Source organism: Dermacentor andersoni, chromosome 8 (genome assembly GCF_023375885.2).
Source record: "Dermacentor andersoni chromosome 8, qqDerAnde1_hic_scaffold, whole genome shotgun sequence".
NCBI classification, from domain to species: domain Eukaryota; kingdom Metazoa; phylum Arthropoda; class Arachnida; order Ixodida; family Ixodidae; genus Dermacentor; species Dermacentor andersoni.
The window spans coordinates 145,816,542-145,838,995 of NC_092821.1; the positions used below are offsets into that span (position 1 = coordinate 145,816,542).

At 44.0% G+C, this 22,454-nt stretch overlaps 1 protein-coding gene and 1 non-coding gene across 2 annotated transcripts; one reads left to right on the plus strand and one right to left on the minus strand.

The window, feature by feature from the left end:
• Positions 1–1,076: 1,076 nt before the first annotated feature.
• On the minus strand, positions 1,077–1,150 carry TRNAI-AAU (transfer RNA isoleucine (anticodon AAU)). The gene has a single exon. It is a non-coding gene; the product is annotated as a tRNA-Ile (tRNA).
• Positions 1,151–1,378: 228 nt separating this feature from the next.
• On the plus strand, positions 1,379–21,168 carry LOC126528918 (ESF1 homolog). The gene is made up of 11 exons (XM_050176497.3): positions 1,379–2,390; positions 4,930–5,037; positions 6,223–6,550; positions 8,472–8,646; positions 9,278–9,509; positions 10,096–10,242; positions 12,496–12,623; positions 14,338–14,485; positions 16,665–16,753; positions 17,864–18,031; positions 20,828–21,168. The coding sequence occupies exons 1-11, from the start codon at positions 1,973–1,975 to the stop codon at positions 21,155–21,157; spliced, it is 2,271 nt and encodes a 756-aa protein (XP_050032454.2). The 5' UTR covers positions 1,379–1,972; the 3' UTR covers positions 21,158–21,168.
• The last annotated feature ends 1,286 nt before the right edge of the window (positions 21,169–22,454 follow it).

Below are 22,454 nucleotides of genomic sequence, written 5' to 3' on the forward strand. Positions count from 1 at the left end.
TTACAGATAGCAAAATTTGCCGCTCGCTTCTCAACACTATGGAAGACGTAGTAAAGACCATCCAATCGGTATTTATAGCCGCACATTCGAGGGCACCGAATGGAACGGCGGGCAGCTGTGTGTTTTGCACAACGGCCATATGCAGACATGCGTGCGAAACCCATTCTGCACGCTTTTTTGTTTTTGTGAGCAACATATAACTGTTAACTGGGCATTGTCTTAAAGACAGATCCGCTGAAATTATCTTCCAATGCCATCATCAGCTTTGCCACAAGAAAAAAACACTCTCACACCCTTATAAGATGTCACCTACGAAATATGCGCAACATATATCTCACCCCAGAGTTACACAAGAGAACTTTAAAAATAAGGTTGTGCCAAGGGCGTTTTGTACACCATTATAACCTTCTAAGGTTGAAGTGTTTTACACTGAGCACTAACAAAATATCCCCCCTGCAACAAATAGACGCCGTCAAGCACAATGAAGCTGATATATCTTTTTTTTTTTTTTTTCGAGAAGTGTTCCGCTATCCGCTTACATTGGCAATCAACGTACTAGATGGCTTCTGCCCATTTTTTTACCTTATTAGTTGGCTGGGACGCTAAAAACACAGTCTATTCTTTTGTCCCCCCCCCAACTCCCCCCCCCCCTCCCCATAGCACCATGGTAAATGCCATATGTGTCGGGATGCCCTTCTGTATCCCGAACGAACATGAAGGATCATGCATGTTCTGGCAAGCAAAGCAATCAATGCAGATTAAGCGTTTAGTGGCCCTCATCGCTTGCTGAAAAGTCTCACACGGATTCTGAAGCATACATTTTTGTACAGTTCTTTTTTGTTTGTTTGTTTGTTTGTTTGTTTTTTTTTTTTGTTTTTTGTCTTTCTATAACTATGCTCTGACGCGGAAGCATAGAGCAATGTTCGGAAATTCAACGGAGGCTTAACATGCCGAACGAAATGTACTTCACGCGTCGGTTGACATGAACGACTTGATCAAATTGATATGATGTGAGCAAACCTCAAGAAAGAAAGGAAAAAATAACGTTGTTTTAAATGAAAAAAAAAAAAAAAATGTGGCCTGCGCAGGGATCGAACCTACGACCTTCGCGTTATTAGCACGACGCTCTAACCGACTGAGCTAGCAGGCCAGGCGCTTCCTGCTGTCGTAAATATTTAAGAAATGTTTTATTATAAGCAATTGATGTTTCATTAGCACTTTATAGTTTAAAATTATACTTTATAGGTGGCTTTTATTAGGCTTGCTGAGTTTAATCGAAACACTGTTCTGTAAACCTCCTCTGCCAAAATTTGTTGTTTATGTATTGCCAGCCGCACACCCATTTCTTGGCATCGTCCGGAGCAACTTCTGATAAACATTAGGAGAAGCTAACCTCGCAGTACAAAAGAGCTACGACTGGTAAAACTGATATTCATTTTATTTAGCTAGCAGCTGCTCCGCATGTTCGTCAATTTTGACCTCCGAGACCTTCAACGCATTGCCAAATCTTGAAGGCTATGTTAAAGTGCACTTGCTAGATGACATTTATTAAAACTTAAACTACTTCAAAAATTTAGAAATACGAATTAAATTATAATAAAATACTTATAAGTTGTTTGTCTTTAATTCAGTTTAATTTATCTTTAAGTTTGATTAATGAGCAACGGAAGCTCCGCATAAAAAAAAAAAGCTGTCAAGATGGCTGCCTCCATAGTGCGTGCAGTGGACGGTGCCGTGACGCGTAGAGCAGTTGGTGCTTCACTGATTGAAGTCGTTTCCACGCACTCTGTGGAACCGGAATTGATTTGATTGATCGTTTATTTCGGTGCTGTGCCCATTCACACACTCTGCAACGACCGTCACGCTTCTGCTGCGATACGATCGGCGACGAAGTCCGCTTAGCGCACTTTCGTTTCGCCAGAGTGTCTTCCCACCCACGTGAGTGTCACTGTGAAGCTTCGTCCTCGCGAACATGAAGCAGAAGGGGCGCAGAATCGAAGATGAGCGCTTCAAGCACATCGCCACGGACCCGCGCTTCCGCGGCGTGCCGCGATCGCAGCGGAAAGTCAAGATCGACAACCGCTTCACTGCCATGTTCGACGACAAGCGCTTTAAGCTCAAGTACGTCATGGACAAACGGGGTCGCCCCATTCACAGCACGACCACGGAGGACCTGAAGAAGTACTACGCCGTCGAGTCGTCCGAGTCGGAAAACGACGACGAAGACGAGCTCCCCGAGGGCGGTGAAAACGCTGCAGGCGATGACAGCACCGTCAAACCGAAATCGAAGCGCGTCGATGCGCAAGCGACGTCTGCGGAAGGTGATGATGGAACGGGAGAAGACGAAGAAAATTCGGAAGCGGCGGATGATACCGAAGACGAGGACGAAGGTAAGGTTGTGTTAGCAACGCTAACTTAACCTTTGCCGCCACCATTTACTTTTAACATTAGCTATCTGTAAGTTCGTTTTACTCTACCTGTTTGTGCGGGGCTGTCTACCTTGTTACACACTATTTCATTTCATTTATGATCGTTTTCTTTCACATCTTTGATCATTTTTATTCTTGTTTGTATCATAATACCACGTGATTCGGTGCCTATCCCCCACAGTGGGTTTGTACCATTAAACAAGGAATAATAATAATCATTGTCATCACGTCCGCTTTTGTTTATTTACAATACTGCAGACTCAAATCGGGGCCCGAACAGGAAGGACCACATACCATGAAGATATTAAAAAAAGAAAAAGAAAGAAACTACAATATGCACAACTATCAGCAAATATCATAGTGTCAAATAAATCAGATGCATTGAAAAGACACCGAAAGAATAAAAACTTGGGATATATTAAAGGGACCAACAACCGACTTTTAAGGACCTAGTTTTCTGTGGCGCGACGCAAAGCTCACCCTCGGTAGTGTTTACGTCTGCAGCGGTTACATTCAAAAGCGCTTGGATATTTAGTAAGAATTTTTCTATCTGAGCAGCCTCTAAAAAAGTAAGAGTTGCTCCTCCAGTAATGCTGAGGACTGAGAGCGATGTTGATAGCCCGCCTCGCAAATTGTGAAAGCCGTCCATCGTTCTGCTTTTATAGGAATGAGTGCAACTGTGGTTAACCACTTACATTTCGACCTTTCCGACCACCTTCTAAAATAAAAAGCTGGTGCAATAAGTTCGCATTGTTGTACAGATATTTCTTATATTTGTACTGCATTTTTCCTCAAGTACACGCCTACGTCATGGCTGGCTGGCCCCCATTGTCGTTGTTCTGTTGATAGACGAGCCAACTCAACGAAAATGAAGGCAAAGGCAGCACCGCTTTTCTGCTCACTACGAACGAAGGCTTATATGCACATAGTAAGTCGGGGAAAAACTAGGAACCACATACACTAGTAGAGGGTCACGTGGTGGGACCTCGTATGCAACTTCATGTTTTTGCTGTGTGGGGCACCAAAGGTCATTTTTTTCGACTTTTAGTGATGGATTAAAGATATAAATCCACATTTAATGAGAAAAAAATAGCTCATTTTAGCCACTACGGTAGGGACTCATTCCATCAGCAGGGTTATCTCGATTCATGTTCTGAGCTGTTGTCTAGCCCTTTAACCCTTTACTGCACCTTGTTGCATTTACGCAACATTCTGATGAACGGCGTCAAAAACCGAAGCAAAGTCAGTTTGGAGCTGCCTGCACACGTCGTTGCATATCCGCAACATTGGTCTGTAAAACACGCCACCTTTTGCTGCAATCTGTGCTAATCCTTCGCATCTTCTACCAAAACAAACGTGGCGGAGGCTGCGCACACCCGCGAGCAGTGATATAGGTAAGTTTTGCAAATTGTAAATGTATTTCTCCATAAGACAAAGCGCAAAAAAAAAATTCTTACGATATGCTCCACATCCTTCTGACTCTGTAGCTTCAAAAAAATATTGTCATTTTGGAATAGTTTGTTCCTGGCGACAGAACGTTGCTATGTTGCAGAAATGCAACATCGTGTACATGGTTTATTTTCTTCGGAAAAGTGAAATGGCTCCGAAACGCTGGTATGGCCCAGCAATTCGTCCTGATAGTTAAGCCAGTGGCTATTCAATTAGTCACGACAGCCACGAGTGTAAGTCCGCTTCGATTCAATATGTGGACAAGATGTTCTCTGGTCGAGTTTCCTTTTTTCTTTTCAAAAGTACGCTGTGCCTCCGCACGTTGCCGTGTCACGTCGTCACGGGCACAGCTTTACGTCTGTGCTTCGATGTTCTACATTTTGACAATAACCCGAAAACACTGCATTGTTTCCTGGCTGCACGGGAATCTGCATGACGTACTGCACGAAGTGTGGGAACCACCTGTGCTGCACAAGCATGTCCAAGTGCTTCTTTTTGTTCCGCACTAAACCATAGGTGCACCAATGATTGCCACGTGCAACTAAGCAGCTGAGTATGAATCACACTAAATCTATCTTTCACTTTCAACTTCTTCTTTATTTGCACATTGTTGCATGAAACATACTCTTTTTCTGCAAACTGAAACCACAGAAATTCGCTAAATTAAGTTTCCATGGGAGTACAGGTACTGTTATGCTTCCCTACAACTCCATGAATAATATTTTGAGGAAGCAAAAAATTGTGCAGTAAAGGGTTAAAACAAAATATCACACGGCGTAAGGCAACAACAAAAAAGCAGTATGCACAACTGAGCATATGTATCTATTACCGTGTGAAAAATGGGAAAGGACATTAGACGCAAGTTGCTACAAGGTTTTCAGAAAGCCAAGCATAACAATAAAGAAAATGTAGAATGCATGGCACAAAATTCAAGCGAAGAAAAAACAAAGCACTTGTGCCACTTCACGCAAACAGAGCATATATGCATATTCAGTGCGTTCTGTACATTAGCTAAGCTTGAAAAAAATATAATTATGTTCTTTTTTTGCAGATAGCGAATCTCAGGCAAGCTCCGATGAACCTGAGGAGCCCGAGAGGGATCCGGCTCGAGGCATCGGCAACGTCGAGACAAGCTCCGAGGAAGACGAAAGCAGCGAAGGTAGTTTTCTCAGTCCCTCTCATCTGACACTCAACTCTAGCACTCACACGGGAACACTGTTCTAGCATGTTCTAGCCTCCCCGAAATATTGGTTCTTTGCCGATACCAAAGAGAGAAGAAAGAAGTGAAACGCAGGGAGGTCATCCAGGTCACCATATCCAGTTTGCGAGGGGAAGAGGGGAGGATAAATAGTAAAGGGAAAGAGAGAACATGGCACCACTAGGGAGAGCAGAGCATGTGTACAAATCAAAAACACATTGAAGTGTGATATGATGCAAGCTAACAGGTTCAGGAGCTTTCATAGTTAACATTGTTAGCTAGCACCACTGCTGGTTGTCCCCTTGTGTTTTCGAACGTTTTGTTGGTGTTGGTAATAGAATGTCGCTAAATGCACTGCCGTACTCTCACCAAGCAGGGACTGTCTGCCAACTAAACATTGCGCGAAGGCCGGTTGGCTCTTGGTCATAGATGTAATGTTGCGCTGCATACTTGTAACAAGGAATGGTTTTCGCGAATCATCGCTTTTGTTGCATGCTCGTCACTTTGCGCATCAACTGGATTGTGCGATCGTGTTTCTTTTTTCTTTGCGTCTTGTTGCAACTATGCAACGTGACCTCTTGTACACAACTGTCTACGAGCAAGGACGTACGGTCCTTTTTTCATCAAAATATAGCTCGCGTTCTGGCTGACAGCTGAATATACATTCGAAAATGTTTTTACCGCCACTCATCGATACCAACACTGATGTAATACCGACATGGGCATTAGAGTTCTTTCTGTTGTGCCCATGCTCCTGTTAAAATAAGCATATAAACAAATACTACAGTCAGACTTCATTATAGCAAAGTAGCATCAGGCACAAGAATGCCTTTGTTATATCCAATATTTGTTATATGCATATGTTCGCTACATGCAGATATCAGCAAGTAATATTCTATTTTTACTTTGTTATATCTGATAATTCAGTATATTCATGTTCATTACATAAAGGTTTTACAAACACTGTGACGGCAACGCGAGCAGTCCTGTGCAGTTCAGCTTCTGTTAAAATAGTTTTTTGTCCTCCTCACTTCTTAGGATGCCTTGAGTCCACACAATAAATGCAAGCTGAAGAAAGCTTCACCAGGCTGAACTAACTTGGTGTTTCTGTAGAGCATCCCTTTAAGTGTGTCGTCTCCTGTGCAGAAGACGAGTTGGAAGCCGAAGGGGACGTGGCCTGGGGTGAGCTGGACCGCGACGCCCCCAAGTCGGACGACATCAGCCGCCGGTTGGCGCTGTGTAACCTGGATTGGGACAAGCTGCGTGCCCATGACCTGTTCATGCTACTCGACTCGTTCAAGCCCCCCGGCGGCATTGTGCGGCGGGTCAGCATCTACCCATCCGAGTTTGGAAAAGAGCGGATGGCCGTCGAGCAAGTGAAAGGCCCCGCAGAGCTGGTCGAGGCAGCCCGTAGCGGCAAACAAGTGCTGAAGAGTAGTGGTGACAACGAGGAACTCGACGCCAGAACAAAGAGGTGCGGTACTGTGGTGATGGTGCGCAACTGTTTTGTAGGCGGCACGACAAGAGGTGGGAGCTGATAAGATATGCACTGTACTCACGACTGAACATCTTTGGTAGTATAAAAGTGTAGACCAGTCGGTCACTGTCACGGTCGGAGATAAAGTAGCAAAAACATACTGGGACAGGGGAAGCAAACAGACCATGGACGCTTGCTATTTTTTTCCTACAAAAAGCACATAGGAAAGTCCCCTCACTCGATCAAACAGTCATGCATTCAAACATCATGCCTTTTTCTCCGGTATTCCTTTACTTTTACCGTCTCTTAAATGGTTACTATCGTAATGGTCATACCATTTGATAGTGATATATATGATAATTGGATACATACACAATTTATAGCGATGATTTACCTTTAGACGCAGGACACAAGCAAACTTGGAGCAGCACAAACTATCAGGCAATGTGTTTTCACATCACAGTGACATTTTTGGCAGCATTGCTGCTGGCAATTTCGCCTGCTCAGGAAAGTGGTCTGGTTAAATCTGCTCGAAACAGGTGCTGCAGTGTTGTTTCACAAGCAGAAGATTTCCAAGCGTATGAGACCAATGAGAATAAACTTTCCCACAGAACGAGATTATTTTTTTTCATAAAGCTTGCCGAAGCAGTGAAATCGTAGAACAAGCCGAAATTCGTAAACTCTACGAAAATTTTCGAAGAGTTGACAGGTATACTAATGTACTATCGAAACCAAGTCGCAGTGAGCAAAGCAGGAACACGTGGCAAAATAGTGACAGTAGCATTAAGGCAAATTACACAAATGCTGGTGTAGCATGCCAAACACAAGCAAGAGCTGTGGTGGTACTGCATTATCTTTGTTTAAGAGAGCTAACGATGCTTCGCTGATACAGCTGTCTTTTCTGATAATGTTCTAATATGCTGAAACGCTTCGGTTACTTCTGTCACTCCAAGCTGTGACAGGGTGTAACCCTGTATGCTTTATATGCACTGTTTACAAGGTCTCGCTTTTCTTTTCGTGTGGTGCAAGGAAGGTTGTGGGGAACAACAAAAATGGTCTAGAGCTGCTCAATATGTGCACCATATGATAAGTGGTGTTTGTGAGAAACCTACGAAATGGTTCGAGCATGATACTGGGATCTGTGCAAAGAACAAACAAATTTTGTCTTTGAAGCTTTCTTTTCGAAGAAACCCACGTTGGTTACTCTGTGGCTACACCCAAATCGATGCCAGCATTTCTTTTCGTCCATGACTTACCCTTCCAAGGACCGTGACTTACCCTTCCAGAGCCCATGGTAAACCCTTTCAGTGACTGCAAATTACCCTTACACGAGCTACGACTCTTTCAAGGGTTTGACACTGGTGGTTAAAAGAATGTTCTATATCCACTGCAGGGGCTATGAATAGCAATGGCTGTCACTAGCTGAGCCAGATCTTGTACGCATACACATATAACCTCGAAAGTCCCGGGAGAACAACCGTCATCGTAGCTCAATCAGTTGAGTGCTACATGCATAATGCAGACTGCAACAGGCTGCTTTTTGTCCAGTTTCATTTCCCTGTACTTTATCAATTCATCTCCATCAAAACCCAAAGTTGATTTCCCCTACACTTTCCTTAGCCTTACTGTTAGCTTCATGTAGTTGTGCCTAGCAAAATAACGAGCCCCTTGGTTCCCCTCCTTCTTGTTCCTTTCAAGGAATGTGATTTCACCTTTCCAGAGACTGGTCCTTTCGGAGACCGTGACTTACCCTTTCAAGGGCTTGTGGCTTACCCTTCCAGAGACTTGCCCTTTCAGAGACCGTGCCTGCAAAGATTGACTGGCTCTCACATGAGGAGCCAACGCGATGAGAATACTCGACAAAAAGCAGAGGGTGGGGAGTTGACGACCAGCACGTTCTGCACTGGTTGCTTTGCAGGGAAGCACTGCGCCAGTACCAGCTGAACCGGCTGCGCTACTACTATGCCATAGCCGAGTGCGATTCGGCCGAGACGGCCGACCACCTCTACCGGGAGCTGGACGGTCGCGAGTACGAGAGCAGTGGGACCTGCCTGGACCTGCGGTTTGTCCCCGATGACATGACGTTCGATGAGGTGAATCTAACCTGTCTGGTTGACAATTAATGTCTCGCATGATTGTCGTTACCTCATCACTCTCATCATAATGGCTGGGCCAGTTGGTGTGGAAGTTTGGCGAGAAATGTGGCACTAACGCACAGGACATAACTGAAAGAAGTGAACGTATGCACTTGCGTCTCCATGTCCCGTCTGCCGTGTCACATGTTAAAAGCGCCATATTTTCTATCATGCTATCATTGTGTGATTTAACATGTCAATCCAGATAAAAGGCACTAATATCAGCCTGTTCAAACAAGACATATTGGGCAAGGGTAAAAGAAAAGGCTCTCAAGAACCCAAGTGCATAGTCAAGAAAGGATTCATTCCACATCGACATTCGCCTACAGTCGTCAAAAGGCCCCCTGGCATTTCTCGCCCCAAGAATAAATGTTATCTTATCCACAATGAATGAATATGATGGCATGCCGACACACGTGTTACTAGAACTAATCTTTTGCATTATATAATGACTTCAGTAATGTCTCCTTCTCTCGTATCTTCTGAGTGCATTACGGTGCTCAAACTGTAACTTTGGTTGACACCCCCTGTTGCACTATGAAGCCGAATTCCCGGAATGACTACACTGTCGCATCCGTTCGTTTTTCAGGAGCCGACCAGTGTTGCTGACAGTGTTCCCGATCCCCAGAGCTACACGCCGTTGAACTTCGTGACCTCCGCACTCCAGTCGGTCAACGTGCAGCTGACTTGGGACGAGGATGACCCCCGTCGCACGGAAGCCATGCAACGAGCCTTCAAGGAGGATGGTGACCACGACGACCTCAAGGTGTACCTAGCTTCGTCATCCTCCGAAAGCGAAGGAGAGGTCGATCAGGGACAAGGTGAGATCCCGGTTGACCCGGTGAAGGCAAGCGAACGAATGGACAGTGCTCTCGAAGGAGGTTCGATTAATTGGTGCATCCTGTGTGTAAGTAACCCAAAAACACACAGGACATTCCACCTAAAGGTTCTAGCTAACTATTTGGCTTAGTTTGTGTGCCATATTTTTATACTCATTTGTGAAATAGCTGTTTGATTAAGTATTTAGAGGGAAAGAAAGAATGGTCAGAAACCATTCATAACAAGCAATTACAATGGCGCCTTCTGTTCTGCTGTGTTTATTCACTAATATTGATCACAGTCGAGCATTTTCCAAATGAGATGAGTTGCTCATTATGTGCACAAATGCCTTTGCCCATTTTCGTGACAGAAATTAGACACAAACACTTCTTTGCCTCGGATGTTAATTCATTGTGACAAAGTTTGAGTGCAGTCTCAACTTCGTGTGCTTAAGATTGTGCACTACCACATTGTCAAAGGAAGAATACAATATCATGGCTTTATTTACTTTGCTTCAAGTTTATCGTCCCTGTTGCTTCAAATGAGTGGCAATTGCAGAGTATCGTTGTGTGTGCACTGTGTTATCAGGTACTGATGTGAAGGAAGTGAAGAAGAAGTCCTCAATGGAAGCCCAGATCCAGAAGTACCGTGACCTGCTGAAGAGCCTTGATGATGGAGAAAAGAAACCAGATGACAACGATGACGATGTGGAAATGGAGGTTACATGGAACCCTGGTTAGTTTGTTACCACTATTCTATGTATGTAATTGCAGTACAGTAGGCTTCCGTTTGTTTGTCTCCGGTTAATTCGATACTTCAGTTAATGTGATCCTATGCACTTTTACGGGCCCAAACTTTCACTGCTTCAATTCTAAAGTTGGCCTTTGCCACATAACTTGAACTTAACCAGCCAGTGTAACACCCGGCTCCCATGGTGACCCCAATAGCAACCCCGTTACTGGCAGCCTGTGTATCAGGAGAGCTTAGGGGACAGTGAATGCATTAAACACACATCACCTCATGTCGAAAACGCCTATTTTTGGCCTGCCCTAGGAAGATTTTCAAGCGAAAGCAGTAGCTTACGATGTCTGATCATGGTATTTATCTGATTTTAATGCACGCCTCCCCCCCACCCTCCCCAATAAAATTGGGCTGATAACCGCCTTCATGGTGGTTGTGTGCTTACTGCATAATACGGCAGTACTGCGGCAAAGCTGACTTTAGGCAACCGGCTGCCACGGTGCAACACATATATTTCTTACTAAAATATTGGGTGCCCGTTAGATCTCTACTTTGTTTGGGAGCTTTAACTGCATGTTATTTTTCTACTTTTGACACACCATAAGCAGGCACACGATTGGTTCGAGGGAATGTTAGAAACGGGCAAATACTGACAAATAAACCAGCGGTGTGTCCTAACATTCTTTGTTGTATTTCTTTTTTTTTTTTTGCATCTAGTTTAATTCAACCCACGGGATATTTCGATCAATTTCGTCATCCCATCAGAGTTCAACTAACTGAAGTTAGATGTATAACCTTGTTCATATGTTCTGTAAAAAAAAACGTGAGATAGAAAACATACTGAAGAGGAAATCGTAAGTCCCAAAGCAACTAAATGACTTGGTAGACTCAGCTGTAATTGACATCTACGTAATGCAATACGTTGCACGAATCGTTGCAGTATGAAGCACCGATGCACATCAAGCTGGTGGGGCCCCTGGTGGTCTGAGACGTGCTTTGTCGTTTTCCTTTTGTATGTTGTTTTAAGACAGTGACAGGAAACCAAAATAAGGTTGAGCAGGTGGGCGACACCAGAATATGATGCCACCAGAGCGAAACATGACACTCACTTGCGTATTTGGGTTATCGCATATTAAAAGTGTGCAGTCAACTTCCAACGGCACTAGGCCACACGGGCTGTGAACCAGATAGTCTCGGTTAGCCAATTAGCACTCTTTGTCAAATTCCTCATTTCAGTTCATTATGAGTGACTGTGCATGTGGTGTGAGGAAGAAGACACGACCAGAAGAAAATTCACTGACAATTACAGTGCCCCCTAATGCGAAATTTGAGCGTCGCTGTACAGACGTTTTCATTTCACAATTATTGGCTAGCGCGGACAATCCGTCGCGTGCGGCACGTTGCAAACAGAGCAAAGTGTGGTGCAACTGCCTCCCTAATCAGGAAAGAGAGAAGTTTTATAGAATAAAGTAAAATTTGAGGTCCCGTGGTTGGGGCCCCTAGACCAGGGCTCCACTGGCGTGAGCTGCTCGCTGGTCTTCTTCTAGGAGAGCCATTTGGCTTTCCTCACCCTCGTTCGCAAGCCGCACCTCCCACTGCCTGTTAAAGTGTTGCGTATTTAATTGTGCGGAATTTATATGTGTCGGTCTGTTTGGGCACATCCACGTGATGTGCGGTAACGTTGGGGTGTCGCCGCACCACGGGCATTTGCTAATCGGCAGATCACGAGAGGCAGCGCGTGGGTGACATGTGGGCTTGGTTCACAGCAGCCGCCGTAGAGCCCGTCTTGCACACCACTACGCTTTTCTTGTCACGCTTTCGCCATACCCTCCTCCGCTTTCCACCTCATGGTACGGCTGCACCCTCTTCCTCCTCTTTCCTCCTTGCGCTCTCTTTCCTGTTGCCGTCTTTCGTCATCCGCTGCGCTCCATGTTCATCCTTTCATCCTTCGCTGTGCTGATTCACTGGGTTACGAGGAACACTGACGCTCAACGCAGGAACGGGCGCCCGAGAGCTGCACTCTAGAATGATGTCTGTAACCTCTATATGGGTTCCTGTTCACATTCCATTGTTATTTATAGATGTCGTTGAATGAAAATCCTGTTGAAGACAGCAGAGACAATTTGTAGACTTAGGGCGGGATCTTGCAGTGCCTTCAATTGCTGACGATGATAAAAGATGCATATTCAGCACGTCGTCTGCTTCTCTGCCCTTCACCACTTAGTGTTCCCATGTTTACGTACCTAGGTCTCAGCAAGCAGGTTGGAGACCTGGTCAAGAAGAAACAAGAGCAACCCGAGGGCAAGACGCCATTCCAGGAGTTCTTGGAGAAACGCAAAGAGAAGCGAAAACTCAAGCGAAGCCTTAACAAGAAGGTGAGGAGCTCTTAGGTTTCTTGCTTGTCTCTGTTAAGAGGAAGAGGTTTTCATTACTAATAAAACTCGGATCTTAGATGTGCAGCGGTCAATTTAAATGTGGTACAAGGCATGTATTCTGTAATGGCTATATTCTGGCATTCCGTATTGGTGTACTTTGTTGTACTGTATTCAGTAATACTGGCTGTATTCTGAACAAGCATTATGGCCCCTAATGCTGCTGTCATGACATTCACTGGCTGTAACGACTTCCGTTTTGCCTCTGGAAGTTTCTGAACCAGTCACCTTGACATTCCAACTTCCCGCTTTCTCATTGATCAGCAATGCGGTGGCCCTAGTTGACTATGTGCCTTTGACATTTCCACTGTGAGCGAAACGCTGCGCCTGCTTTCACCTCTGCAGTGACCCCTCCTGGCAACTCACTCAGCGGCTGAAGCCCGCAAGGCAGGTTTTAGCAAACTAGATGGTCGTGCTCCATCTATCTGTGGAGTATACTATGGAGCATGATGCTCCATAGTATGCTCCATAGATAGTACCCTCCATAAACGGAGCAAAATGTCGGTAGGGGAAGCAAATTAGATGGTCGTGCTCCATAGACTGAGCATGATGCTCCATAGTATGCTCCATACATAGTGCCCTTCATAAATGAACCAGAATATCCATGGGGGAACCCTGTTCTCTTTTCCGACACACTATTGCGCGCTGTTTCTGATGGACAATGCACCTGTAAAATGTCCAACCACTTCGCCTCTTGAAAGGACGTCGGAGTGCCAACATTCTTGGCAACACAGGTGCTCGTTAATGCGAGTGCCTTCTTATCACTGCTTTCTGAACATGTGTCGTTCATCATCATTCGCATCCCTGCAGCTGTTACAATGGCTACTCGGGCCTTGTAACCGCTGCCACCTTGTCTACCGTCAACGTCTGCAGAATACACTCCTTAGAAATTCACTGAGGGTGCAAAGAGCGTGTGCTCAGCTTCTCTGCACAACAGCTGCTGATGGAGCTGAGGAAAGGGAACTTTGACTGGCTGATACTGAATCCTGCTGCAACGTCATTTGGCGCTGCTGACTAGGAGTTGCTAGGTCTGTTAAGGTGTTTGGCTCTACATGCCAAAAAATACTGTATTTGCTCGATTCTAATGCACAGATTCGTTTTTCTTTCTTTTTGGCAATATATATAGTACAAAGAAATTGGTGTGTGTTCTTGAATTGAGCGCGAGACCAGAACAGCAGTAGTGACGAGCTATCGTTATTGGGCTTCAACATTGCTGTAAGCCAATCCTACCCACACATCGGCTACAGCCATGCGGATTGGTAGGAGCTGCAGTAGGAGGGCCATCGTCAGGCAGTGCATTTAAGAAATGCATTGTTATCTAGAATGTGATAGACAGCACCGAATATGAGAAGTTATGGCTTGTGGATGGTGATAATGAGGTCTCCGACAGCAGTAAGGAGTGATACTGAATCTACTACCACGCAGACACAGCAACTTTTCTTTTTCAATGTCAGAAGAGATTATTATCTTGTCTCCTGCCATAAAAATCCGGCAAGTTACCTGTCAAGAGCAGTGCATTTTCCATTTCTGGCCATGATAGTCAGGTGCACATTATAGTAAAGAGCACATTGTAATTGAGTAAACAGTAATTTGTGCGGTTGTGTGAGGCGTGTCACTGTTTTCTAAATCACCGACATTGCGTCTTTTGGTGTGACAGGGCACCGAGGCAGAGGACCCTGGTGCAGATGGGAGAGAACAAGACAGTGGTGAGGGCAGCCAGTCAGAGCAGGCTTTCTCGGACGATGAGCTCCCCTCTGACGTGGACCTCGGCGACGATTTCTTCAAGACAAACGCACCGTCGCCACGTGAGTTCTGGTCAACGAAGGTGCAGCACCCTACCATTTGAGGTCAAAGCTTGGTTGATAGACACAAACAGAAAGGATCTGACTTTTTTTTTTTTTTACTTGAGCAATGCTATTTTTAATTCATCCGACAGATCGGCTCACAGATGGGCCTAAACAGGAAGGACTAGTACACTTTTCCTAGTTGACTTATGACTGGCACTTGGAAGTGGCTGGTAAATGAATCTGGGCCATTTTTTCATGTTAGTGATCGTTTTGACTGTTCTATATCCAGTCAGAATATAGTTTGATTGAAAGCAGAATTATCATTTCATTCGTGTTTGAAATTTCAATTTGCATGCCCTTAAGAGGAAGCTTTAGCTCGAGCGCTCCTATCTAAATACTTGTAAAAGGAGAATTCGTTTTTCTCGGCAACCATTGCACCAAGTTTGGCGAGGTCTATTGCATTTAAAAGAAAAACTTACAATCTAGTGGCTGTTGGTCTCAAATTTTTTATTTAGGTCGTCAATTTTTCAAGAAAATGTTGCAAAAATAGAAAATTTTCAGAAAACGAAACTATCAGATTCACAACTGTGTAACTCAGCAATGAAAAATTGTATCACAGTTATCTTAATTGCATCTAATTGTACATATAAAGTGGACAAAATGAATATGTTGCACATGAATCTCAAGGAATTTAGTAATACGGAAATACAGCTTTTGCAGAACCCTTGTACACAACATAACAAATTCACGTAAGGTATAAATTGACACATAAAAAGTTGTTCGCTTTGAATGGCCTAATGGATGCCATTTACAGAACCGCTATATCTGTTCTTGATGCAGAGCTATTAATTTGTAAACTTCGTGCTTCTATTTCTTTTTCGAACTTTCAAATTTTTGCAAATCTTTTTAGCAAAATTCAGGCCCTAAATCGAAATTCCGCTTCCAACAGTCACTATAATTCAACTTTCTCTCTCAAATGCAACACATTTCATTAAAATCGGTCGAGGGGTTATCTCAGAAAAACGTTTTTGTGTTTTACATGTATTTGACTAGGCCGCGCCGGAGTTGGGCCCGAGCTGAAGCTTCCTCCAATAGCAAACCAAGTTTAGTCTGCACTTTAACAGCAGCTGAAGCCCACCCTCCAGTTAATGTGCCGATAGGAGAAGAACTTTATTAATTTTTATTAACCCTTATCAGCGCTGCGTAACAAAGACTGTTGATAAGTTCTACCTGGGACATCATTGCGTTTCAAAGATTTTGGGGACGCATGTCTCAAAGCTAGCACTAAGCATACGATTTCTGCTGCAGTTAAAACTAGATCTGACGAAACCTGATTTTACGAAGTTTCCAATCTAACGAAGAAATTTACATTCCCAGGCAGGTGCCCATAGGGTTCAATGTTGTCATCAACCCGAATTACCAAGACAAACTTGGCCTAACTCGATTTAACAAAGTTTTTCCTGTCAAAATGAGTACAAAAAGCAGTGATTTCTTTCTAATTCTGATACAGAGGGGTTCTGCTTCGACTGTGCGCTCTAAAGCTATCGTGTTAAAACATCTAGGTGCCATGGTCACGTCCCTAGCTTTATTTTCACGAAACTGCACGCCACACTCATATACAGAACAGCCAACTCGGCACCGCCTTGGTAGAGGCAGCGGTGGTTGCTTTCGTTATTTCATGGTTTATGCGACAGATGGCTGCATTAGCGGCAGTACAATGCCGCTGTAGCTTTTGCATGTTGCTACGCTACAATTATAGATTTATAAGGATGAAAAATTTCTTTCTCGATTTTACGAACTTCCCAATTTAACGAAATAATTAGAGCGTGGTCATCACTTTGTGGAATTGAGTTTCAACTGTAAATGAATGTGGCTTCGTTTGATTTAATTGACATACTAAGGTGATTAATTGCACAGGTATTAAATTTATTAGCTAACGTCACCCTGTAGTTAGTCTTGCAGGTAGTGTGCTTGCCTCTTCAAGTAACTGAGCTGACATAACGTAATTGCAATATCTGCCATAGGAGATCCTAATTAAGCGTGTTTCTACTGAAACAGATAATCTGGTATAATGTCGGAAGTGCACGTGTCCTGTCATCACCTTTTAGTATTTTTTCACGAAGACCTCAAGGTAATGTCAACCTTGTTTTTTTTTGTTGTTGTTTTTTTCCCTATCTTTACGCTTTGAACCACGCAGCGTCGAAAGAAAGTGCTAGAAGCAAAAAGAAAAAGAAGCGATCCAACGCGGAAGACAAGGCAGAGGACGAAGAGACCACAAGAAGCAAGGTGAGCATAAGGGGTTACCTTCGAGGTCTAATGCTACTGACGCTATATAGGCGTACACCATCGCACATCTGACTTGTGCCCTTTTTAGGAAGCAGCTTGATATGCAAAGCAGCTTGATTATTGCAAAGTGATATGTGAACGCGTTCTTCGTAAGCATTTGCTGGCAGGCCAGTTGATTTGACATGATTATGTATATGTTAATACAGTGTGTACAACCAATGGAACGGAAAATGGAGCGGGTTGGAAGTTGGTGCTTGTCCCGTGTTCCTGCGGTCAATCGTACACGCTTATAACACGTACGCGTCGAAAGAACTGCACTGAGTACTAGAATGGCAAAAAGACACGAAAGCAAAAAAAGTATGCAAGCAGAGATTACCAACTGTACGTTCACACACGGGGGATTTGTGAACGATCCAACAGTTGTTAGTCTGCACTTGTGTACGTGCGTGCTCTTTCATATATAGTATATTTACTTTTATTTATTTATTTATTTATTTATTCTACATGCGTACATTACTACAGTGTCGCACCAGCTAGACTCATTCATTGCTCTACAGAGTCTTTTGCAAAGAATTGCTAAAGACCGAGGAAAAACAATAGACTGATCTCACAGTGAGTTTCACTATGCCATAGTCGCCACAAAGCCTGCCGGTAATGGTAGTCCTTGGTGGGACGAAGGACATCTGTGGTAAGAAGCGTGTCACATTTTTACCGTGACAAACACGCTTAGCCCTCGAGATCAAAAAGCAGAGCGGTGAGAATAAAAAACTCCTGCAGCGAGCACAAGGTTGAGAAAAAGACACGATCTGAATTCCTCCCAAGGTTCTCTGCTAACAAATCCACAATGACAGTCTCCTCGGCATTCCTCTCAGTGCTGTCGATAAAACCCAAGTACAGAGGAAAACCGGCCAGGACTACTGTCATCGTGGCGCCGGCAGGTTTGCCACACACATGCTCAGAACGTGGCGAGATCTGTCTATTGCAACTTCAGTGTGCAGATCTGTCAGGACACTGTCACTTTATTTTGACAGTTACCCTCGATTGTTTCTGCTTTATTTATTTTCTTCTTTCCCTTTCATGTTTATTCCTATCTCTGTCCGAAAAACGCAGGCGGAGCTCGAGCTGCTTCTCATGGACGAAGAGGACGACGGCAAGCACCACTTCAGCCTCAAGAAGCTGCTGGAAGAGAACCAGGCGGGCAGCAACAAGAAACGCAAGAGGAAGGCCGAGAGAAAAGCAGCCCAGAAGGAAGGAAAGGCCGATGGCGACGACTTCCAGGTATGCGGTGCCTTGCAGTCTTGCCATGCGTGCGTGCAACACTGGTGGGAAGTTCTTTGCCCCTTTTACTGATACCATTCTCTGATACCATTTTACTGATACCCAGGTACCCCCTTTTTTCCCGGCACCCTTGCCAACTAGCTATCGTGCGTTATTTTAGGCTGCACTGAAGTGTCACCAGGTGGTGCAACATGTCCATGCAAAGCACAGGATTTCTGCTAAGTCGATGCGACATCATTACTGCTCATTTTCAGTTTTGCATTTGGGACACGTGCCCTAAGGTGAATCAAATTACATAGTTATTATGGTTGTAATTATGAAAAAAATCTAGCTCATTGGTTCCATGTACTCTGCTCACACAAGGTTAATTAATGAAAATTTGTTGATTAGCTAATTCCACACCACAATTTCTTGTGCAAGTGATGTTTGCCTCTTAAGATGATCCAGTTGATGCGACCGGCTGGTGCTGTCTACCTCAGGATATCATTGAGTAAGTCTCTTTCCTGTGAAAAAAAAGAGCACCGCTCCTGTGCCCTTTAGCAGTTCGCAGCCTGAATATCCGAGACTGAATGTTCAGCAAGACGGAATATCTAACCAAGACGGAACTTGCACAAGAAGGAATATCCAACTAAATAAAGTGAATGCTTCAGTATTTGAGAGTATTGACTGGTTATGGCGCTACTTCAGGAGTACCCGTAATCTGGCCACCTTCGTTCGCTCGCAAATCGAACCGTCAGCGCAAGCGCCAGTCCCCTTGCCATGCCACGCGGGAAGTGAGAATTTGCACAAGTGCTAAGCACAAATTCTTACTATGTGTCATTGTTTCGTATTACAGTTAAACATCGATATAACGAAGATCGCTGAATTTGAACTTGACTTCATTATATTGAAATTTAACTATACTGAAATTCGGCCTTTCATGCAAATAAGTCAGTCGCCAACCAATTTTTGTTACATGGAAAAGGCTGTAAACATTTCTGGATTATCGGGAAATCAGAAAAAATGAGTTTCAATGACAGAAGAAAATTTCATTTTGTTAAGTTTCAGCATCGGTGACCAGTATGGTCTTATGCCTTGTTGATGATGTCTTCGTATCAATGGTAGGGAGCTAAGCCTGCAAAGCTTTCACATCCAGACTGTCTTCTTGGCTGACAGGGTCGCCTGCAGCGGGACGACGCTAACAGTGGACCGATTCCTACACGGTCCTATAGATGCAGCATCAAAACCTGTTGGGTGCCACAAAGAAAACTTTGCTTTAAAATCGCACGAAATCGAGGTGATGGGGCCTTTCCCAGCAATGGACGCCTTTCCCAGCAATCTCAAGTACCCATGTCTTACACCAACTGACCCCATCTTATGCCTGCAAATTTTCTCATTTCATCCCACCACCTAATGCTCTACCGTCCTCAACTTCGCTTTCTGTCTCATGGCGCCCATTCTGCAACTTTTAGAAAATTAGTTACCTACCCTACGCATTACAGTCACGTAATTTATTACCATCAGACTACATCTGTGGTGCCATGAAAGCAGGAGTCTATGCTTAAGCTTCGGCCAGTTAATAGTATTTTACTGGTATAATAATCAACTGGAACAAGACAGAGTTAAGTATGTTCTATCAACCAAAGGCCAACACAATTTTTTTCACCCTATAGCAAATTAATGTAGACATGCATTTTTTTTTGACATCACAGTAGGGAAGTGGGAATACCTTATTGCCAGCAATACTTCAAAGTGCTGGCATTACTTCTTCACGCGATAGTTGTTGAAGACATCCTAGTTTCTCTTTACATGTGCGTAATTTAGTATGATGTTGTTTCATGCTTTGTTTTTCTGTTTGCTTGAAGAGATACTATGATTGTTCTCTATTTCATTCGTGGCTTGTGATCTGTTATCATTATACTGCTTTTAGTATTCAGTGTCACATGCTACACGGCCTAAAGCCTGGCACTCAGGCTGGTAGTACTGTTCGAAGAAATAGGGTGGTTCAAATAACGAAATTCTTTAGTTCTATCGAATATGAATATGTTTGAGAAAAAAAAGACTTTAGAATATCAAATTGAATACAGAATATTTCCGGTTCCAACAGACACAGCCAAATAAAAAAAAAATTTTTTAAGTAAATGCTCATTTGCGTTATTTCAGACACCTGATGCCATGTACAGCTGGATGGCAGCTCACCTGAGATGCTTGTAAATGAGAAAGAAAGGAAAGGTGGTCGTGTCTGGTGCACCATAATGGTGTCGGTGATGTAAACAGAGAAACAGCCCGTCACCAACCAAACGTAGTCAAATGTAACGCTCGTAGGAGCAGCTCAGTTCAATGCTAACAGCACTATCTTTAAGGAACCAAAACATGGGAAATTGGACAAATAATAAACTGCTTTCATAAACTGAAACAAATTTGCAGACAGCAGGCATGCCTATTAAGCTACTGTGAAGAGGTGATCCCCATGAATTCATTCGGGACCCGATTCATCTAGGACCGACCGCGGTTCTCCTGCAGCCGAATTATTTGGAAAAGGCTCCAGTGGCATCAGTCTTTCTCCTTTTAGGCTCTTTTGTTGTCCCTCATAGTTATAATATAGTCTAGTTATAAGGTATAGTATATATTATAGTACATATAGTCTTATAGTTGTCCCTTATATATTTGAATGGAACGAATAGTATCAACAACTTCAAATAGTAAATTCTGAAATCAAGTATGAATTGAACAGCAATGACTATTCAATGGATATTCGAAATTTCACATTTTCCAACACACTTACAAATTAATTAATGCAAATAATTCTCATTTCAGGTGGACCTGGCTGATCCGAGGTTCTCAGCATTGTACGACTCTCATCATTACAATATCGACCCGACCGACCCACACTTTAAGAAAACCAAGGGCATGGAGGTGCTGCTTACAGAGAAGCAAAGAAGAAGGCTCACTGCTCCGGAGGGCGCTGCGTCCAAGGTCACTGCCAAACTGTCGCAAGGACCAGCACCAACGCAACCAGAGCCGCAGTCACCGTCCCAAGCCACTGCAGAGCCAAAGCCAAGCCGGCAATCCCTGTCATCGTTGGCCAGTTCAGTCAAGCTCAAAGTTCAGCAGATGAAAAGCAGAAGTAAAAAGTTGCCATCCTGAGCTTGTACAAACTTGCCTTTGTGCTGCACGCTTTCTTTCTTCTGCTGCAGCTGTGACGCACTCAATACAAATTTCCAGTGCTTGCAAGTGCCTGAATTCCTGCAGAAAAAAAATTTTTTTTGACTGTGCGAAAACATAAACAACTCGTCCAAAGCTCACAAATGCTCAATGCAAAAAAAAAGAGCACTGGAGAAATCAATTTCCTGTGCTTCATTGAGGTGTCTAGTAAGAGTAGTGAAGGGCTAAATTTGCAGTTAGCTTCTTGGTATTAACAAAGGGCGATATTCTACATCGCAACGCTTTGCAGTTTATAATGCACGGCAACCGTAACTTTGGAGCAGTACAGTGAGCAAACTACAGCTAGCGACAAAACCTTGCAGAGGTGATAGCATGTAAGAAAAGGTCACAGCGAGAGAGAAGAGTGGATAACGCAGTCGTGAAGTCCACTGGCTTTTCACAATCTGCTTGAAATGCATTGACGTGACAGAAAACACTGCAGAGCTTGCACAGATTCAGTCAACTGCAGTCAGGCACAAAAGATAACTGGATGCATGGCTCTGCTAAGGCTTCCAATTATGTGAATCACTGTTTAAGTCACAAAGGCTACTGCACGTCAAAACTGAATTCAAGGCTGTGCTGTACCTAGGCTTCACAGCAATTCAACTTTCTCACAAGTCCCACGCCCCATAAGCTTTTGTTGCAGACTGTACGTCCCCTAATACTACGAAAACTCTCAGCAGGAAGATCACTTCCAACATGGTTCGATGAACAGGCCAAAAGGTCAATTTTGTATAGCGTAGGCCACGTACTGAAATTCTGTGTATGAATGTGAAGATAGCGTGAAGCGTGAAAACCTCGTTTCACCGCTTCCGCTTTGGTGTGGCCAAAAGCCCCTCCATACTACTTTAGTGTGAGCTGCACAAAGGATTCTTTTTTAATACATTGTGCAAGCTCTGCATCATGTGTGTGCAGTGTAACGGACGAGAGCCTAGCCCACTAGTTTCTGGACTGCCGCCTAAGTGCTAGGCAAAGGCAGCAGCCACAATACAAGCTTAGAACGACAGAAAGCTGAGCTAGTTGCTAAGGATTCCTTATGCAAAAATGAGGTGAGGCGTGCAGACAGGACACAAGAGAGAGAAGTGGACAACACGAACGCCGACTATCAACTGAAGGGAGCACTGAGGTGAAAAAAGAAAGAAGACACAAAACTCATCTGCGCAAGCTCAGGAATGGTATCACCATGTGTAAGTCGGGTACAAGTTGATAGTTGATAGTCGGCGTTCGTGTTGTCCACTTC